The 16,376-nt window shown below is 45.7% G+C and overlaps 1 protein-coding gene across 3 annotated transcripts; it reads left to right on the forward strand.

The window, feature by feature from the left end:
* The first annotated feature begins 3,323 nt into the window (after positions 1 to 3,323).
* On the forward strand, positions 3,324 to 15,653 carry LOC144722371 (scavenger receptor class A member 5-like). Of its 3 annotated transcripts, none has more exons than XM_078600575.1 (9): positions 3,324 to 3,719; positions 4,074 to 4,184; positions 5,205 to 5,342; positions 7,627 to 8,271; positions 9,575 to 9,664; positions 10,352 to 10,441; positions 12,526 to 12,597; positions 13,460 to 13,657; positions 14,671 to 15,653. In XM_078600575.1, the coding sequence occupies exons 2-9, from the start codon at positions 4,079 to 4,081 to the stop codon at positions 14,805 to 14,807; spliced, it is 1,476 nt and encodes a 491-aa protein (XP_078456701.1). In that variant the 5' UTR covers positions 3,324 to 3,719; positions 4,074 to 4,078; the 3' UTR covers positions 14,808 to 15,653. The 3 variants fall into 3 exon arrangements, with proteins under 3 accessions (XP_078456701.1, XP_078456702.1, XP_078456700.1); XM_078600576.1 differs by lacking the exon at positions 3,324 to 3,719 and adding an exon at positions 3,738 to 3,911; XM_078600574.1 differs by lacking the exon at positions 3,324 to 3,719 and having other exon boundaries at positions 4,098 to 5,342.
* Positions 15,654 to 16,376: the final 723 nt, after the last annotated feature.

A 16,376-nucleotide genomic window follows, 5' to 3' on the forward strand; every position in this document is an offset into this window, starting at 1 on the left:
CACCCACTCACCCACTCACCCGCTCACCCACTCCCCCACTCACCCACTCACCCACTCACCCACCCGCTCACCCACTCACCTGCTCACTCACCCACTCACCTGCTCACTCACCCACTCACCCACTCACTCACCTGCTCACTCACCCACCCGCTCACTCACTCATCCACTCACCCACTCACCCACTCGCTCACCCACTCACCTGCTCACTCACCCACTCACCCACTCGCTCACCCACTCACCTGCTCACTCACCAACTCACCTGCTCACTCACCCGCTCACTCACCCACTCGCTCACCCACTCCCCCACTCACCCACTCACCCACCCGCTCACCTGCTCACCCACTCCCCCACTCACCCACTCACCCACTCGCTCACCCACTCACCTGCTCACTCACCCACTCACCCACTCACCCGCTCACTCACTCACTCACCCACTCACCCACTCGCTCACCCACTCCCCCACTCACCCACTCACCCACCCGCTCACCCACTCACCTGCTCACTCACCCACTCACCCGCTCACCCACTCACCTGCTCACTCACCCACTCACCCACTCACCCGCTCACCCACTCCCCCACTCGCTCACCCACTCACCCACTCACTCACTCCCCCACTCACCCACTCGCTCACCCACTCACCCACTCACTCACTCACCTACTCACCCACTCGCTCACCCACTCCCCCACTCACCCACTCGCTCACCCACTCACCCACTCACTCACTCACCTACTCACCCACTCGCTCACCCACTCACCCGCTCACCCACTCCCCCACTCACCCACTCGCTCACCCACTCACCTGCTCACTCACCCACTCACCCACTCACCCGCTCACCCACTCCCCCACTCACCCACTCACCCACTCGCTCACCCACTCACCTGCTCACTCACCCACTCACCCACTCACCCGCTCACCCACTCCCCCACTCACCCACTCACCCACTCACCCACCCGCTCACCCACTCACCTGCTCACTCACCCACTCACCTGCTCACTCACCCACTCACCCACTCACTCACCTGCTCACTCACCCACCCGCTCACTCACTCATCCACTCACCCACTCACCCACTCGCTCACCCACTCACCTGCTCACTCACCCACTCACCCACTCGCTCACCCACTCACCTGCTCACTCACCAACTCACCTGCTCACTCACCCGCTCACTCACCCACTCGCTCACCCACTCCCCCACTCACCCACTCACCCACCCGCTCACCTGCTCACCCACTCCCCCACTCACCCACTCACCCACTCGCTCACCCACTCACCTGCTCACTCACCCACTCACCCACTCACCCGCTCACTCACTCACTCACCCACTCACCCACTCGCTCACCCACTCCCCCACTCACCCACTCACCCACTCGCTCACCCACTCACCTGCTCACTCACCCACTCACCCACCCGCTCACCCACTCACCTGCTCACTCACCCACTCACCCACTCACCCGCTCACCCACTCCCCCACTCACCCACTCACCCACTCGCTCACCCACTCACCTGCTCACTCACCCACTCACCCGCTCACCCACTCCCCCACTCACCCACTCACCCACTCACCCACCCGCTCACCCACTCACCTGCTCACTCACCCACTCACCCACTCACCCGCTCACCCACTCCCCCACTCACCCACTCACCCACTCACCCACTCGCTCACCCACTCACCTGCTCACTCACCCACTCACCCACCCGCTCACCCACTCACCTGCTCACTCACCCACTCACCCACTCACCCGCTCACCCACTCCCCCACTCGCTCACCCACTCACCCACTCACTCACTCACCTACTCACCCACTCGCTCACCCACTCACCCACTCCCCCACTCACCCACTCACCCGCTCGCTCACCCACTCACCTGCTCACTCACCCACTCACCCACCCGCTCACTTGCTCACCCACTCCCCCACTCACCCACTCACCCACTCGCTCACCCACTCACCTGCTCACTCACCCACTCACCCACCCGCTCACCAGCTCACCCACTCCCCCACTCACCCACTCACCCGCTCACCCACTCCCCCACTCACCCACTCGCTCACCCACTCACCTGCTCACTCACCCACTCACCCACCCGCTCACCCGCTCACCCACTCCCCCACTCACCCACTCACCCGCTCACCCACTCCCCCACTCACCCACTCGCTCACCCACTCACCTGCTCACTCACCCACTCACCCACCCGCTCACCCACTCACCTGCTCACTCACCCACTCACCCACTCACCCGCTCACCCACTCCCCCACTCGCTCACCCACTCACCCACTCACTCACTCACCTACTCACCCACTCGCTCACCCCACTCACCCGCTCACCCACTCCCCCACTCACCCACTCGCTCACCCACTCACCCGCTCACCCACTCCCCCACTCGCTCACCCACTCACCCACTCACTCACTCACCTACTCACCCACTCGCTCACCCACTCACCCGCTCACCCACTCCCCCACTCACCCACTCGCTCACCCCACTCACCCGCTCACTCACTCCCCCACTCACCCACTCGCTCACCCACTCACCCGCTCACCCACTCCCCCACTCACCCGCTCACCCACTCCCCCACTCACCCACTCGCTCACCCACTCACCCACTCACTCACTCACCTACTCACCCACTCGCTCACCCACTCACCCGCTCACCCACTCCCCCACTCACCCACTCGCTCACCCACTCACCCGCTCACTCACTCCCCCACTCACCCACTCGCTCACCCACTCACCCGCTCACTCACTCACCTACTCACCCACTCGCTCACCCACTCACCCAATCACTTACTCATCCACTCACCCACTCGCTCACCCACAAACTCACACACACCCACCCAATCTATGTATGTATGTTGAACTGCTTTCGCACCGTACGTATCGAACCCTACTAATCAGAATACCAGCTAAAGGAGATCATACACTAGAGAAGATTTCTAACGTGGAGGTGTCAAGGAGCGAGGTGGGTCTTTGTTGTTTATGACAACAGCATGGGGAGGCCTTCACCGTTGGAGAGAAACGGGCTGATGATGTGCTTATACATCAAATTGCAATTTGTAATTCACACCACCACTCCCAAGATAGTTGGAGGAAAGAAATGTAGTTCAAGTTATAACCAGTTTGGAGTGTGAAAAACTAAAAATCGTTGATACGTCGCCCGAGGTAGAATCCCGACAAAAAAGTACGGAGTAATAGCTTCGTGTGTGCTGGCTGTCAACCTTTCAGTTCACCTGACTTTGTGAAAAGGATTTCTTGAGCGAGATTCGAGCTACGCAAATGCTGCCTTTACACCTGCACTTTGAACCGTGAACACTCGCCAACCTTTCATTTACACACTTTGAGTGAAGATAAAAAATTTTTAGGCATTGGCTTACATCGCATGTGTTGCTACGTTTTTTGTTTCGCATTACAGTAGTGTGCTTGTACACCGAGGTAGGCAGGACATTTTTGTTTAAAAAAATCATTTAGAGAATACTTTCCGCCCCCCCCCCCCATCATCATATGTAATAATGTCGAAGGTCTAGGCACAATCGATGCCAGTGATTTTTGTGATGATCAACAGCCACGTACAAATTAAAAGCGGTGTGTGTTTTTTTTCGCCCGTGATATAAATTACGTTTTCATCACTCCAAGCAATTCCTGTGGTTTTGTTCAGAGGTGTTTTAACGAGAAGGTGTGTCACTGTCAGCTCTCGCATCTCACACTCCGACGACACCTCCACCCGCGCAGGTAGGCATGCATCATCATTAGTATTAGTGTTCGTAACAGGACACCTTAAGGACGTTTGTTCTATGAATAATCTAATGATAAAAACACGTTTAATTACTGTATTGTTTTATTTTTAACAAAGTTTCAAATAATGGTAGCAGTCGTAGTAATAATATCGTCGTAGTAGTAGTAACAATACGACTACGAGTAAAGGTAAATGTTTCTGTAAATATATATGTTTAATGTTTCAACAGTTTTGTCTGTCAAGGGAAAATATTATTAATTGCTGTTGCTTACGTCAAAAGTTAAATGCGTCTGATGTTACTTGCTTGTAAAGAGCAGCAGCAGTAATGTCTCATTACCGTCTCGTTACAGGACCCATGGCTACCTGGCAGAAACTTGAGAGGAGGACATCTGAGCCCCTTGAAGAAGACACAAGTGCATCCAATGGCCACATTTCAGAAACAACCGCTGGTTTGGTGCTTGGTAAAGGGCACGACACTTTGCCATCCTTCATTTTCCGTATAGGAACGAGCGATGTTCAATGTCACACTCGTAAATTCTGCTGCGTTATGTCTTTAACCGGTGTGTTTTCGGGTTATGCCGTAAGTTGTACAGCATGCGGTACAACATGCGGTACAAACCATGCACCAAATCGGAGAGCTGTTGATTCATACGAACATTAATTTAGTGTGCGATCCTATCATGCCAGCAAACGTGGACATGTTCTTTAATTGTCTCCTGATTGTGTTGTATAAATTAACAACAACCTAATACTGTTTGCAAGTAAACATTTCAAAGATGTTTCACAAGCCTCAGTGCGTATGCCCAATTGTCACAATTGTTTTCTCACGTAAAATGTGGCCCTGTCACTAAATGCCAAAGGTTTTGTTTTTTTAGTGGCTATACAATAACAAAAGTCGTGTGCCTTAGGAACATAACTGCCGAATTTAGACTCACACAACATTTGTGAATGTGTAAACACTACCATAACATGTATTCAACCTTACAATGCTAGTGTTTTATGCTAGATAGTACAATATAGTAAATATTTGTGAAACGTTCTATTATCGTGGCCTTAAATACAGTAAAACTTAACATATCCTCACACCCAGAGTGATATGTGTGTATGGTGTAACTGGCAATATTTATTTTAGACGTGTTCACAAATTAGACATTTTAAATACAGTAGTGTTTTTTTCTCTTGCATAAATTCGCTTAATTCTAGGGTACAGCAAAGCATTTTCCAATGTTGAAAGCAGTTTCTTCTTTGCGTTATAGAGCAACCTAATTTGTGCATTGGCTGTAACTTTCATTTCATATTAATTTTCAGATATCCGAACTTTTCTCATTGATCTACCTGGAATTCATCTCCCGTCGAGTCAGATATGCGGTCGTTTACTGCCACGGGTATCAATCCCCCGAGAAATGTGCAATGCTCGACGAATCTTTGTTGTTGTTTTTGTTGTGTACAAGTTGTTTTTTTTGCTCGCACTGTTTTCAAAGGCTCCAGCATGAGAATGAGTCCGACTCCAAAACGTGGATCTTGGCCACGATTCCTCTCCAGCCCAAATGCAATGAAGAGAGCGATCGTTGTGCTGTACATTCTCTTCGCCGTACATTTTATACTGTGGGCAATGACAGGTAGGCATTTTGTTATCCCTATTGAACCATCACTGAATAGTATTGTAGACGATCTACATGACTTTGCAGGTGAATCAAGAGCGTGGTTAAAATGTGTATTCGTTGTCATAAACTTAATAGCGTCGGTTGTTTTGCACTGTTTTGCTTTGAATGGCTTTATCATCAAAATCCTGTCATGTAGCCAGATATGAGCCCCAACAGACTTAGATTACTCTTTCTCTTGAATTTCATTTGGACTTTACACCCTGTGAACGCTGACACTGATTTTACGGTGAAGCCACTGGACTAGCAATCCAGAGGTCGCCAGTTTTCATTGCCTTGCACAGCAGTTGAAGCTGATTCTTAAATCCCCCGCCTCGACCCACCCAGCAATCAGACTTGGCACACCGCAGTTAGTTGATCAACAGGTCCAAATTGTCTGGCAAGCGTGGGAAGAGTAGGCCAAAATTTATCTCTGTATTCTAGATTTGAAGCTTTCGTGACTGCAAGGATTCATATTCTTAGGGTTTTTAACTTTTTTTTTTACCTACGTGACTTTACCGAAAAAAACAAAACCTAAGAATATTTATCTCTGTAGCCGCTCGCTAGGAACATCCTTGAGTAGAGGCCCTTCTGCCAGAAGTGGTGTGGGCAAGCAATGGCAGAGCAGCGCCACGTTTGCCTTAATCGAGGTTTATTTGAGTGAAATCATGTGAATAAAAAATGGGTCGTTAAATGCACCACCACTCGACACGGCTAATTAGTAAGGGTTTGTCACGTAAACAAAAACGTGCCCATCAGATAATCGTTCACACCGGTGTGTTGGAGAGTAATCCCACAACATTTACAATATTCGAGTACGACATTTCGCTGGTGATTACAACCAGCTTAATCAGGTAATAGCCAGAATTGTTTGCCTTCCTCGAAATGCCAATTTGAGATACAGATGCACAATGGGCATAGACTGCTTTGATCAATTAGGGGTATCCTGAAAACACATGAGAGCTCGCACAAACTCTTTATATGTATCCAGTTTTGTTGACAGCATATGAATTAAGTGGATGGGTTAAATAATACATTAATTTTGTGGCCATTTGTGGGGAGGTGATTCAAAAAAAATTATTCAAAGTAGACTTAAGTATTTCCATGAAACCATGTGTTGGCAGAATGTAGTCTTTTTCCAGGAATACATCACAAATTTCGATTTAAAGCTTTCGTGACTGCAGGGATTCATCTTCTTGGTTCTTTCGGTAAAGTCACGTAGAAGGGAAGTAATAAAATAATAAAAATAAAACATAATAAAACAATTCTCACGACGTTTCGGCCACAACGCCTGAGGACGGCTGCTTGCGTTGTGGCCGAAACGTCGTGAGAATTGTTTTATTATGTTTTATTTTTATTATTTTATTACATCACAAATGTTAATGCCCTTGAGTGGAAATTTGGGGTATGGGGTGTTGCTTCGGTTACTCTGCACCTTGACTTTGATTTTGTGGGGATCTGATATCAATCATGTCCATGAGACAGCTTCTCATGAGCAACACAACTTTAGAGTAGTTATTTGTTTCTAAATTATTTGATTTTCTTAAGAGCCAATGTACGGACATTCTCAAAAGTTAGGATACAATATGAGCGACATAAATTTCATTTTAGCAATTTGTTTTTATTTATGGCAGAGTTATTGATGAATGTGAGTTTTTGTTGTTTTGTGTTGTTTTGTGTTTCCCATTATTTGATTTCAATCACAGCACTTTGTGCTTCAATGGAACTAAACATCTCTCTGCTGAGCTTGATGCAATTGAAAAGTATCTATTTTTTTGCATTATTATTTTTTATACAGGGTGGCCCAAAAGACAGGAGACACAGAGTAATTTAATTTTAACACTACCATTACGCTATTTTCATTGTTTATTCTTTAGGCAAAAATTGTATCTTTTATCATGATTAATATATATTTTTTATTTTTCCTGTGGAGTCACCTCAAATCCATCTTAGGTGACTTCAGAAAAAATATAAAGTATAAATGTTAAAATATGACACCTGTAATTTTTAAAGAAGTCCTAAATTAATTTCAAGAGGATGTATCCATGCATTCATATTCATGGACGTCAGTTTGAATATTGGTTAAAATAAATGAAATAACCCTTTGTGACTTGTTAAAATAAATATAATAACCCTAATTGCCCTCACTTTTGGGCCACTCTATTAGCCTTGTTTAGGAAATTAAAACAAAAGAGAGAAATTAAATAAATGCTTATCAATACCACAATGATGTATACGATTTTCTTTGTTTCCACCAAAACAGCAGTGTCCCAGAGTATGAGGCAAGGCAATGAAGCCAAAACAGTTGAAACTGATGTCAATGATCTTCAAAAAAACATGACATTGCCGTCTGAAAAATACCAACAGTTGCCTGCAGGAGTGATTGATGACACTGAAGCTGCTACATTTGAGTCACGTAGCCAGAATGTTTATCATCAACACTCAGATGTCAAAAGCCTCTTCTCTTCCACCGAAGAGTTGAATTCAACGGTTCTGCTCTTGCAATCTCAGCTCAAAACCCTGAATGATAAAACGGAGAACTTATCAGACATTACCACAGTTCAAATGAACACGAACACTGTCATAACAGAACAGAGTAAGATGCACATCCATCAATTGCAGGATAGGCTTGAGGGGGTGGAGATGCTCCTGCAACAGTTGATGAGTGCTGTCCAGCGACTGAACCAGTCTTATCAAGCGGATATTGCCTCCTACGGGAATGACATGCTCACTTTGAACTCTATGGTGGCTAACGTGACCTACCAATCCATGGAGATGAAGCAGACCCAAAGGGACATGCAGAGGCAGCTGAAGAATGAGATGGAAATTCTCAAGAAAGTGACGGAGGACGTGCGACTGAATAACTGGGAGCACAGCATCAAACTGCAGAACATTACCATATTGACAGGTGGGGCAAAGAATGCAAAGCATCCACAGATAGATGTATGTACACGTATGATGCGTATTAAAAAAGGAGCGTTGAGCTGGCTCTGCTAAGATCCTGAGTTTGGGGGTGCCACGGTGGCTATGAGATGTTAACTACCTCGCCTGGTATACAGGATGGTCGTGGGTTCGATCTCGACCCTGATGCCTGCTGCTGTATATTTGGAGTTTGAATGTTCTCGCGTGGAGTTTTCCCTCGACGTTTGCAAAACATGCATTTAGAGTGTTTAGCTGCCATACATTTCCACATAAGGTCGCTTGGATTGTTTTGCCTCCACATTTATAAACATGTGCAAGAGCATTTGGCCGCTATACATTTCCACATGTAAAGCAACTTTGGTAGAGTTATCGTTTGTGGTCAGGTCGCTTCTGAAAAAGAGCTATATAGCTCAGTGCGCCTTACCTGGTAAAATAAAGAAATGTTTTTGTTTCGTAAACAATCGAATCTGTGCAGTCGCGAGTGATTAAACCAGATTCTCAAGGCTACTGAGTTGATGGTTGCAACCCAGTCGCCAATACCTTTACAAAAAATAATCATACTAAATTAAAATTTGCTTTCGATTTGGTACCTGCTATGAAAATTAACATAATTAGTTGTGTTGTCATGCGGCAATCTATTCTTAGATTGTATCAGAAATGTTTGTGTGTAAGTTTTAAAATGGCTGCTTAAAGGATGTTTTTCTGGAGAAGTCCTTGTGAACAATCTCCTGCGCAGCCATTCTACCACACACGTGGGATTTTTTAATGCAAGATATCCTAAATGAATGATTTGCCCCATGATCCGATGCCATTAGAAAAATGTAGAATACATTCGTAAAAAAAAAAGACAAAAAAAATACTTTTTTTAAATCCTTTATGTTAAGTTCGCTTGCTTGCTTAGGACCGTGCAAATCTTTCGGTCGTTTTTTAACCCACTTCCCGTGATCCAATCGAGCTGACATTTTGCACACAGACTCGTTGTGCGTGACAATGCATTTCGTGAAAAAAAATTAAAATTTGTTACACTGTTTAGGGATTTTTTTTTAAATATTTAATTACCAATTGTTTAATGCTGCCAGACAATCATCTGACCCATAGGTGGCAGCCATCTCAAGCCAGAGGACGAGAGGACTCGAGCCGCCCCGATGCCACGCATATAAAGGATTTATAGTGAAAAACTTTGTATTTACGGGTTTACTTGTTTAGCCTTTTTTTACGTGGGAGAATAATTGTTTCTATTTTTTCAAGAGTATCTGCCGGATTACAAATGTTTTCTTCTCCTTTCCAAGGTCCTCCTGGGCCAAAGGGGAACCAAGGCGACATGGGGCACGCAGGTGTACCTGGCATGCCTGGCTCAAAGGGTGAAAGAGGATTTACAGGTGTTGTTAATTGCACGCACATTGCCACTTACACTGAACTTTACACCCACAGGAGAGACTGTGTGTGCGTGTGTGTTTGTTGCCATGCTACAGGGTGGTGAAGTGGTACCTGGGTTAAATTCCTGTTCTGCATGGGTTTCTTCCGGATTATTTGGTTTCCTCCCAAAGTAAAAAAAAAACACATTTGGTCAAACATCTCAATATGGAACCCTCCTGAAAAGGTTTATTCAGACTGAGTTGGGCTTTCCTGGGTAAAGAAGTAATTACGATTATGCACAAATCAAAATTAAGTTGATGTCTTTAACATGAGCTCATCTTATTCACTCTCGTATAATATATGAGGTATTCGCATGTAGAGACAGTGATAGCAACAATTTAAAAACAGTAAAAAAGTAATCATTGCGGATGGTACATTGATTGGAGGAATAATACATGCCAGTGTGTTTAAATATTACTACCTTAGCCCATTTCTATGGCTTACGATGCAAATGATGTAACTACAACCTTGCCTCGGTACAAACGCCAATACGTTTACTTCTGCAACCGGTTCAGAGGATGAAAATGAAATTGTTTCTCACTTCCACCGATGTTGTTGTGTGTTTTCTGTGCACCCTGCCTGTCAATGCATCTACTTTCCTATCTCTCTCTCTCTTTCTCTCTCCTTCCCTGCCACCCCTCTATGTCAAGGTTTCCTTGGTCTTGCTGGACAGAAGGGATATCCAGGAGAAAAGGGGGACATTGGACCGAGAGGGCCGTCGGGACTTCCAGGAACTCCCGGTTGGTCACTTGTTATGTATTTATGCAACGAACTCAAATAGTGCAGAGCAGTGGTTCCCAACCTGTGATCTGCTACCCGCTTGGTGGTCTGCAAGGTCATGGGAAGTGTGCCACAAAACGCTTGCAGATACAATGTTTTTTTTCTTTCACCAAACACTCGACGCTCTATTGCTCGGTGATCCACAAAATACATTTGAGAGTTTACGGTGGACCAGAGTTCTACAATGGCTGGTAACCACTGGTTTTGATCTCCATATATATAAAAGGCAAAATTGTGAATATGTGTGTCTGTTCAAAATGTTTAGCGTACTTCCCGACATGCAACAAACTGGAAATTTTCCATGTGGGTACTTTCCAGACTGTACACCATGCAAACATTATAAAAATACACATTTTTGGGGGGGGGGCGGGGGGGGGGAGCTCAATAATGCAAGTGAGCTGTGACGTCAAATCTGTCACGTGACCCGCGTTTGTGGAAGCGTAACGCATTGTAGTGGTTAGCGCGCTGCGCTACGAACCCGGCGACCCGAGTTCGATTCCCGCTCACGGACACCACCGGTGACGATTTTTTGAACCGGTCCTGGGTCTCCCCTAGGTCGTCTCAGCCTCAAACAAGTAACTATTGTGGTGTGTGAACATCGCCACTGGGGAGACAAAGGCGGCCGGGCGTGGTGCTGTCACCCACCCCCTCGTCAACTATAACTATCACATCCCTTAGTCATATCGTCTGGAAATATTTAAAAGTCTGGTCAACTTCTTAGCACTTAATAGGTTGTTGCATGTTCCTGCAATTGACCCGGATTGAATGTAAAGTATGAAATGTGTGGTATGCACAGCAGACCATTTCGCAATCAGTTACCAAAAATAGTTCGCATAGAGTTGCCATGTGCATCACATGTAATTACTGCAACAATTGGCCAATTTCCTCCTGGACTTAGCTAACAGCCATAAGAATGTTTATGTTACTTACCAGCGGATTTTGGCTAACCAAACAAAGACGGCCACTGCACCGCACGCTTTAAAACTTGCTTCTGTGGCCGTCTGGAACGCTCTTCCGATATTAGGAAGCCACTGCAGCTAGGCACTTTAAAATCGTCTAGATTGTAAACTTATTTCTTTAGACCTGCTGTTTCGTGTTTAATTTGTTCTCCTTTCCCCCGCACATCCGATGAGCACGGTTGGCTATGTATGGTGTGAGAGAAGTTCAACATACATACTGTACCAGGAAAGAGCCATTTGTCGAACCAAAATAACGTCTATTACTTATTCTTAGTTTTTTTCGGTAAAGTTACGTAGGTAAAAAAATTAAATTAATAAAATAAAAATAAAATAAAAATCACGACGTTTCGGAGGCAATACAAGCTTCCGTCTTCAGGTGGAACCGTCACAGCATGATAGCTGTATCAAGTGATTGATTGAGTGATACAGCTGTCGTGCTGTCACGGTTCCACCTGAAGACGGAAGCTTGTGTTGCCTCCGAAACGTCGTGATTTTTATTTGATTTTTATTTTACTTTTATTAATTTAAAAATTTTTGCTACGTGACTTTACCGGAAAAAAACCTAAGAATATGAATCCTTGCAGTCACGAAAGCTTCAAATCAAGAATAGTCTATTACTTAACCAGATAAAAGGTGTGGATGCAGCCCTCAAATTGCTTGATCATGCCACTGCCAGTGAAAGGGTCTCCACTCGTGGGAGTTCTTATGGGCCTCTCCAGAGAGTATTTAGCTTACTCTTTCATTCATTCAATTAATATTTTGAGTAAAAACTCGCCCCCACTAATCAAGACACATATATCAACATGAGAGGACATACTCAAGGAAAAGCTAAAAAGCAAAAAACAGTCTTGCAGAGTTCACACTGGTCCAAACATCTCGAATAGGTGGAAGTACTCACATTTTACCCCACCACACGCAACCTTCCAATCAACTGGGTGGACAGTGGCGAGGGTATTTAAGAAAACGATCAGGTTGCATGCAACTGCCACTGCGGGCGATTCAGCTGTCGACATCTGGATTGCAAATCCAATGTCCTGATCTCGTGAGATGGTGAGAGGCAGTTCTGAAGTGTGTCTGCACTCTAGGTGTCCGTGCAGAAAAGGGCATGAGTGGAGAGAAAGGAGACAAAGGTGACAAAGGTGACAAAGGTGATCCAGGTAATTTTAATTACTATCACTGTTTACAAATATTGCATTCAGTAATTGACCATTGATTTACATTTGCCATGTTTTGTTGTTGCTATTCATGGATTTACATACATCTGTAGTGACTCAATCGGAGACACTAAGAGGTGGAGGCACTCTGTTTATTAACACACGCACCAACGGGTTAACACTTCCAAATAATCCGTCTATAGTCGACTACGGTTCCCAGTCAGGACAGTGGGTAGACTGCCTGACTGGTGACGAAGAGACAGCGGTGAAGACTCCAGCAGCATGATGGGAATCCCACTCCAAACGACAGCCCCGAGGTCCCCTCTCGGGGCCCCTCTAATATTGGCTCCGCCCCCGGCCACGCCCCCTTTCTAGAACCTACCCGCGGGTTCCGGGTGTGTCTCTTCCGTGACCTTTCCCCTAGACCCCCCTCTGGTGTATCACGTGGCCTGCTGCTGTCAGGGCTGCTGTAAGCTGCAGATCCCCTTCCCCGCCAGCAGCCAGCGCTATGCTGCTACATAGCTAATTTTATGTCACTACACATCCATCAACAGCAAACAAATGGGTGGAGAGATGCGTGTTTAGAGTTGTATGGAGAGACACGCGGATTTCAGAACTCTTCTGATGATCGATTGGATTATTTGATGACTTGGATAACACCGCTGCCATATCCCACTGGGCATGGTTTGTTGGGGGTTCCTCCCTTCTGGATGTTGGCTAAGCCCCCCATTGTTTAAAGGGGCACAAGTAATCGATCCAACAAAATGTAGCCGATTAAAATGTGTTGTGGATCAATTTGACTTCATGGACTTATTGTCCCCGGCTCAAGTTGAAATGCTTGCGACGGTTTTTTCTGTGCCCGCAGACAACGTCAGAGTGCCCTTGGTGAGGCTTGTTGGTGGAAGAAGGTCCAACGAAGGGCGAGTGGAGGTGTTGCACGATGGGCAGTGGGGCACCATCTGTAACGACAATTGGAATGTGCAGAATGCGAATGTTGTTTGCAAAATGTTGGGCTACAAAAGTGCCTCTGCATCACCTACCATTGCGAGCCCATATGGCCAAGGTACGTTCAGTGCAATAGTTGCGCAATTATAGGGCACGCAGGCGCGCGTGTGTTTTTGTGTGCCGCGGTGGGAAGCCTCGAAATCAGTGGTTCTTAACCTGGTGTGCACGCACGACCTGGGGGTGGGAGATGCCCTTTTTGGGAGTGTCAGACATGGCCAGAAACCCCAAATCAAGCACGGGCACGGAGGCACAACTAGTTTGTTCAATCAAACCTACGTATTTATTAAGGTTATACATTTTCTAACGATTGAGAATTGAAGGGGTGCAGGCTGCTTTAAAGGTTAAGAACCACTGCTCTAAATTATTACTTGGTGCTGTGTAAACCAAGGCCGTAATTTGCATATATATTGGGGGGGGGGGACACATCCCCCCCCCCCCAATATTCAAATATGCACAAAATGTCCCCCCCAATATATTGCTATAAAAAATAATTGTTTTGCTATGTAAATAAAAAATAACAATTTGCTAAACCTTGGCCACAATATCTGGACTTGTCTTCATATAGATCAATGCATAGATGTATGTTCATATGATTGTGGTTATGGTTGTACTTTATCAATCCCTAATCTCTGCCATTGCAAACAATGAAACAAAAATGGTAAATAAGCAATGTAAATACAATACACTATTAGACATTATTGTAACAAATAAATATATTAGGCAGGTAATTAATTTTCAAATTTAGAACTTTTTATAGGTTGGGACCCCCAGACACACTGGAGGATTTGGTCCCCCCCAATGTTGACTCCATGCCTACGGCCTTGGTGTTAACATTGGTACTAGGGAGACAAAAGTCGTGGTGCTAGCCACACCACTCCATCGTGTACCATTCCATCCTGAATATTTGCTCACGAACAGCGCTTGCCCCAACATGTTTCGTTTGCAAGTTTGAAAGTATGTGTGCTTATAAACCGCAGATATTACTCATTACAATAACTGCTGTTTAAAAAGTCAAATCGTGGATATAATGTTTGAAAGAAGACACCAATCACTGTTGCTTTCTTTGTCCAGGGAGTGGCCCCATCTGGATGGATGAGGTTGATTGCAGCTCCACTGACACTGACATCAGGAAGTGCAAGTTTATCGGTTGGGGAATCCACAACTGCAACCATAGCGAAGATGTTGGTGTCGCTTGTGTTCCATTGTGATGCAATTCACAACTTCTACTTTGGTGCTCAGCAATGGCGTAACTACGTCATCAGTGACGTAGTAACGACATCATCAGTGGCGTAGTAACTACATTATCAGTGGCGTAGTAACTACATTATCAGTGGGGTAGTAACTACATTCGCAGTGGCGTAATAACTACATTATCAGTGGCGTAGTAACTACATTATTAGTGACGTAGTAACGACATCATCAGTGGCGTAGTAACTGCGTTATCAATGACGTAGTAACGACATCATCAGTGGCGTAGTAACTACATCATCAGTGGCGTAGTAACTACATTATCAGTGGGGTAGTAACTACATTAGCAGTGGTGTAATAACTACATTATCAGTGGCGTAGTAACTACATTATTAGTGACGTAGTAACGACATCATCAGTGGCGTAGTAACTGCGTTATCAATGACGTAGTAACGACATCATCAGTGGCGTAGTAACTACATTAGCAGTGGCGTAATTACTATATTATCAGTGGCGTAGTTACTACATTATCAGCTCAGGGGTACGGGAATTGGTCTGGTGGGGCCCCAACCTTAGATTTGTCTCGCACGGTCACACCTATCGCGGCTCCTCTTGTCTAATCACATCATTACGCTCACGGTCTCGAACATTTAATGCTGCAGGGGCACTCCGTCTTCGCAAAATACAGCCACTACAGCTCTGCTTGTCTACTCGGTTACACTAAGATGACAACGACATAGAAACAAACGGGTGATGCGCAATTTGCAGAAGTCAAACATTGGCGCTCTTATTGAATTGAAATGAAACGTGGAACGAAAATGAAAGCATTTTCATCAAAATAAATTAAAAACCGCGTTTTAAATCAATTTTGTTCATTTACACTGTTGTTGAAAACATAATCCCGTGGTAGTTGTCAAGGGGGTCCCAACTTGTAGCTTTGGCCCTGGTGCCAAGGCACCTCCTGCCCCACGCAAGTTACACTGCCAGTGCTCATTCTGAACCGCAGGTCCTTGGCTGTGATCTTCTACACCCTCCTTTGATTTCTGCCGGTTGTCCAGGTTGGGCTGTGTTCATAATTTTTCCTCTCAAGCTTTTGCCACACACAAGACTTGCAGGTATCTTCAAGAGGTGGAATCGTGAAGACGTGAAAAACTAACCTTTTTTATTTTACCAGGTAAGGCCCACTGAGCTATATAGCTATTTTGCAGAAGCGACCTGGCAACAAATGATAGCTCAACGAAGTGGCTTATCACGTGGAAATGTATATAACCAAAATACTCTAAACGTGGAGGGGAAAATCCACGCGAGAACACGCAAACTCCAAGCATATAAGCGTCAGGGTCTCGATCGATTCAACGACATCCTGTATACCAGGCGAGGTAGTTAACATCTCGCCCCAAACTCAGGATCTTAGCAGCGCCAGCTCAGCGTTCAGACCTGTGAGCCAGCCAACCACATACATATCCTTTCCTTTTTTAGCACGCATCATATTCAATATGATGCTCACACCTTTGGAGCAAGACTTTTTTATTTCAACGTTCTGGACATCTGTGATAAAGAGCTTTATAGCTCATCGGATTCCTCGAGAA

Source organism: Lampetra planeri, chromosome 14, assembly GCF_965212315.1.
Source record: "Lampetra planeri chromosome 14, kcLamPlan1.2.h2, whole genome shotgun sequence".
In the NCBI taxonomy this organism is placed as follows: Eukaryota; Metazoa; Chordata; class Hyperoartia; order Petromyzontiformes; family Petromyzontidae; genus Lampetra; species Lampetra planeri.

Coding starts and splice junctions, on each gene's coding strand:
- LOC144722371 (XM_078600574.1), top strand. CDS start 5,087: ATGCGGTCGTTTACTGCCACGGGTATCAATCCCCCGAGAAATGTGCAA. Junction 5,343..7,626: donor TATACTGTGGGCAATGACAG/GTAGGCATTTTG, acceptor CCACCAAAACAG/CAGTGTCCCAGAGTATGAGG. Junction 9,665..10,351: donor GGGTGAAAGAGGATTTACAG/GTGTTGTTAATT, acceptor CTCTATGTCAAG/GTTTCCTTGGTCTTGCTGGA.